At 49.0% G+C, this 1,936-nt stretch overlaps 1 protein-coding gene across 3 annotated transcripts in view; it reads left to right on the forward strand.

Annotated features, from left to right (window-relative positions):
• Positions 1–866: 866 nt before the first annotated feature.
• Positions 867–1,936, forward strand: part of gareml (GRB2 associated, regulator of MAPK1-like) — a 224,310-nt gene continuing 223,240 nt past the window's right edge. For 2 of the 3 annotated variants that reach the window (XM_059645679.1, XM_059645680.1), the window contains exon 1: positions 867–1,106. In XM_059645679.1, coding sequence (XP_059501662.1) covers positions 998–1,106 — 109 coding nt within the window. In that variant the 5' untranslated portion in view covers positions 867–997. The remainder of the gene's footprint in view (positions 1,107–1,936) is intronic. The other variant, XM_059645681.1, reaches the window with a different exon arrangement.

A 1,936-nucleotide genomic window follows, 5' to 3' on the forward strand; every position in this document is an offset into this window, starting at 1 on the left:
TGTGTTCATCCAGCCTCACACTTTATCATCTTGGATTCTCCAGCATCTGCAGTTCCCATGATCTCTGAATCAAAATATATTCACAGTTTTATTTTGAGATAGGTAATCTTATATCTTTTAAAACTCAGCCAAGTATTCTGAATTGTCTCATGATAAACTGTTGTAACTCAGAGACCATGGAACCTTCTGAAATTGCAAAAGCAGACACTTAAGGTTTTTTCCAAAATATATGCCATGAACAGTCAACCAATGTACTCCTGTAGCAGGTACCTGGTGTCTTTCTTTAACTGAAAGCTTCTGAAAATGTTTTATTTTTACTGACCCTTGGACATTTAACTTACTTAGTTCATGATATCAAAGCTCCTGAACAGTGTTTTCTTTAGTTTTGAATGCATAAGAGCATTTTATTTTCTAATGAGAACTGTAATTTACCTAAAAGCCTACACAGCTGTTCCAGGTACAGCTCCATTTGCTGTCGCAAGGGGAGAATTCTGTAATCCATCACAGAGCAAAGCTGGAGCGTGACGGGAGCAGGGGAGGGGACTGGGGAGAGGGATGGGAGCAGGGCAGTGGGGAGGGGAATGGAAAGCTGAAGTGGAGCGGGGAATGGGGAGTGGGAGGGGAGCAAGGGAGGGAGTGGAAGGGGAGCAAGGGGGGGAGTGGGACTGGGAGGGATTTGGGAGCAGGGAGTGGGAGGGGAGCACGGGACGGATGGGGAGTGGGGAGTAGGGGAGGGACTGGAAATGGGGAATGGGGAGTAGGGGAGGGGAACAGGGGAGGGATCCGGAACGGGGACGGGGAGGGGGAGTGGAGGGGGACGGGACGGATTGGGAATGGGAAATGGGAGTGGGTGGGATTAGGGACAAGAGAGAGGGAGGTAGTGCGGAGTTGCCTGCCGCTAGGGCTCTCCTCTTCTCCCGGCCCGGGCTGCAGTTCGCTCCGAGCCGGGGCTCCCGGTTCCCGCTGCTGCCGGCGGCTCACGCTGTGATGCCAGAAAATGGAGAAGGCTCCGGGCAGCGCTGACCTCCGCTGGAGCTCGGTGTCTTTACCCCTGGATCTGATTGTCGGCAAATTCCGCTTACCTACCCTGGCCCGGCTCAGCACAGGTAAGGGGAGGGTATTGTTCATTACTCAGAGCTGGGAGGGGTCTGTCCCTGAGTGTGGCCCTTCGGCTGTCGGGCTAGAATCAGGTGCAAGAGTTCCCCATTGACTCTGTGACAGGAGGGACGTGGAACGTTGCTGCTGGCGGAGTTTAGCTCCAAGCTTCACCGTTTCTCAGGCTAATGTAATCGGGAAATAAAAATATTTGAGGTAGATTTCTTCCCAATTGCGTCGTGTTTCGCGGGTTATAACCACGGACCATGCTGCTGTAATAACGGGGAAGCTTTCCGCTGGGGACTGGGAAAGCAAAACAGCATTTGCATTGACAAACTGTGCCAAGGCTTCTAGTTGTAGTGAGACAAACAGTTCATTGAATCCAAAAGTCGACTTCCGTGGTTAGCCCTGACTTTCTTTCAATGATTAAAATAACTTGGCGCCGCACAGTGTCATGTTCAAACCGGAGGAGAAGTATAGCCGGAGATTTTACACCAACAGGGTTTGGGTCATTGTGCTGATAAAGAAACAAATACATTTTGTAATATTCCTCCTGTTAAAGATGCACGGATTCTTGGCACTGATTATTATGAGGGAGGGTAAAGCAAGAACAATTCAAACTTTTGTGTTTGAGTATTTAAGGATTGCTTTTATGCAGCATTGTTCATGATTTGAAGTTTGATTTGACGGCATAGTTGTTTTGTTCCTATCCGCACTTGACAGTGCTCTGTGGTTCTAGTTGTGAATGTAACCTGAGCTCCCAAGGTGTTAAGTTGTCTCACCTTTTTTGGGTGATGCCTGAAATTGCTGAAACGGGGGTAAACCCCACAATTTGCTGAAG

Source organism: Stegostoma tigrinum, chromosome 4 (assembly GCF_030684315.1).
Source record: "Stegostoma tigrinum isolate sSteTig4 chromosome 4, sSteTig4.hap1, whole genome shotgun sequence".
NCBI lineage: Eukaryota > Metazoa > Chordata > Chondrichthyes > Orectolobiformes > Stegostomatidae > Stegostoma > Stegostoma tigrinum.